The 2,596-nt window shown below is 46.1% G+C and overlaps 1 protein-coding gene across 1 annotated transcript in view; it reads right to left on the minus strand.

Annotated features, from left to right (window-relative positions):
- Nucleotides 1-2,596, minus strand: part of rars1 (arginyl-tRNA synthetase 1) — a 22,837-nt gene that overhangs the window by 7,676 nt on the left and 12,565 nt on the right. Inside the window, exon 12 of the mRNA XM_023419243.2 lies at nucleotides 2,126-2,231. Coding sequence (XP_023275011.1) covers nucleotides 2,126-2,231 — 106 coding nt within the window. The remainder of the gene's footprint in view (nucleotides 1-2,125; nucleotides 2,232-2,596) is intronic.

Below are 2,596 nucleotides of genomic sequence, written 5' to 3' on the forward strand. Positions count from 1 at the left end.
GGGGGGGGTGAAATCTCTCTCTCACACACATGACCACAACAAGTTTGTGAAAGACGATTTCATGAGCTAAATGTCGGGGAAAACAAATGACTTCAGGCTCAAAAGGAATTTCAGATGAAATGATTCAGCAACAAAACTTACAACTGGAGCCGCAGCTCAGACTCTTTATTAAGTCCAGCTTTTAATTTCCCGACACCTTCAGGGTGGACTGACCATGACACTGGCCACAGACGTTCATCGGCACCAGAGGATCAATCCTAATGACGTTGGTGACTTTTCCTCTCAGTTCAAGACTTTGACTCATGACCGAATACCCGCAAAACTACTGCAACTGTGTTTGGGGTTAATTATCCGTTGTACGAAAGTGAATTGGCTGTTTTACAGTTTTGTTGGACTCACGAAGCGTCGCCAGTTTCCAGCGTTATTATTCATCAAACACGGACAACGGAGGAGATCATGGACCCGTGGCGAAGTCTGAAGGGATTCCCTCAAGGAGTTCTGGAGATATTGCGTTCAACAAGGCCAAAATCATGTTTTGAAAAGTCACCGTGACCTTTGACCTTTAGCCAATAGAGTCTAATCAGTTCATGCCTCGAGTCCTAGTGAATGTTTGCGCCAAATTTGAAGAAGTTCAATCAAAGTGTTACTGAGATATGGCGTCAACGGGGATGGGACGGACAGACAACCAGTTTTTTGCAGAGGCGCCACCGCCTCCACATCCTGGGCTCAGCGCCGCTCAGGACGATTGTGATTGGTTTAAAGAAATGCAAACAAGCCAGAGCGCAGCCGGACCTTCCATGGAGTAACATCCAGGTAACTTCTATTTCGCCTCGTCTCGTTTCCTGATTGGAGTCTTTCCCCCCCAAACAGCTTCACGCGGCATCAGCTGACGAAGCCTTAATAAGGCCACATTCAGACGGACTTGAGGCCTGTGTGGCTGCAGACATGAGGAGGTTCGAGGGACACGGGACACGGAAAGCAAAGAGGAGCGTGGTGAAAAGATGGAGGGGAGGAAGACGAATAAAAGCGGGCCGTCCTCAGAGCTCAGCAGATGAAGGGAACTAAAAATCTGGCGGTGGGTGGCGTTTCCCATTTCAGCCCGGGTCCTCTGTGGACTTGATCAGAAAGATCCGGAGCTTGGCTCGGTTCACGCAGGATGAGAGCGAGAAGATTTAATGGCTACTGTAGAGTGAGACGGTCATTACTGTAAAATAAGCCTTGTCAGGGTGAATCGAAAGCCGGGCGCAAAAGCGGAAATAATGAGCTGCTCACTGGAACTAAATGGCTGCTTATCAAAGATTAAACATTGGGCACGAAATATTGATATTAAATGATTCTAATACAAGCTAAAATATTGTGCAATATTCTGCCAGAAATGATTCAAGTAGACTGTAACTGAGGAGCGTTTCTGCCATAAAGTCTAACAAGCAATTATTCTGAGGAGAAATTAGAGAAATAAAGCAGCTGATTAAATATGAAACAGCAGCGAGCTGGACATAAATAAAAAGAGCTCCGACTGCTTCCACGAGGGTCTCGAGTTAAATATTCAGCACAGACATGTAAAGCATTAGAAAAAAAACAACCTAATACAAAACAGCACAAACCCCTGAGGTGCTGCGGTTGTGTTTGACTTCGGCGTGTCTTTGTTGTTTCGCCCTCTAACAACTTCTTCTTCTTCTTCTTCATCCGCAAGAAGAACGAAAACATAAGTTCATTCTTCCCAATTTAAATCTTTTCGGTGTCATGCAAAGCTCAGAGGGTCTCGGGCCAGAAGGAAAACATGGCTCACGCTTTATCCTCCAGCACTACACTGCACCGTGTGAGCTGGAGGAGACGAGCATTTTTACTCTCTTATTGCTGCATGAAGAAAAGTCAAGGGGATCACCGACGTCAGCAGGATTCATCCTCTGGGGAGTTTAACGGCGGTTCGTCCAATATTTGGACTCTGGACCCAACAGTGTTTCTTCTATTTTTAAAGCTCCATATTTTCTTCTTCTTCTGTGTTTTATTTTGAAGTGTTGATTCATAAGAAGATATATTTGTGATTTTTTAAGAATCAAAAACCATCTCCTCTGTCAGGCCTCTCTCTCCGTCAGGACATGACTCTCTGCGACGGCTCTCTCACCTTGTCTCTCTCCTTCTCCTTCAGTTTGTCCATGGACCTCTTCAGTCCCTCCTCCAGCAGGTCCATCAGCCTCACCGTGTCTCCCGACCGGGTCTTAAACTTCTTCCTGAGCGAGACAGACGGAGAAACAAAAAAAAGAGAAAAGTTGAGCGTGAGGAAAGCTGTCTCCCGGTGAACTCTGTAGCCACAGAAATCCCCGACACATACAAGCCGAGGGACAAAGGAAACGACGGCTCAGACAGAGCGGCCTGAAAGAGATCAGAGAGCAGAACTTTCCGGCAGGTACGAGGAGGTTTGACTTTTCTGTCGGCAATAATTATCATGACAACAAACTATTAGATTATTTCCGCTCGCCGACGCCTCAGGGTGAGACATTTTGTACAATCAGGCAAATCAGATGAGCATTACAAGCAGAACATGAGCCACAAATTTAATAACCCCCCCCCCTGTTTACTTGCAGCTATAACACCC

Source organism: Seriola lalandi, unplaced genomic scaffold (assembly GCF_002814215.2).
Source record: "Seriola lalandi dorsalis isolate HSWRI2012SDOR001 ecotype SW California unplaced genomic scaffold, Sedor1 jcf7180002054592, whole genome shotgun sequence".
NCBI classification, from domain to species: domain Eukaryota; kingdom Metazoa; phylum Chordata; class Actinopteri; order Carangiformes; family Carangidae; genus Seriola; species Seriola lalandi.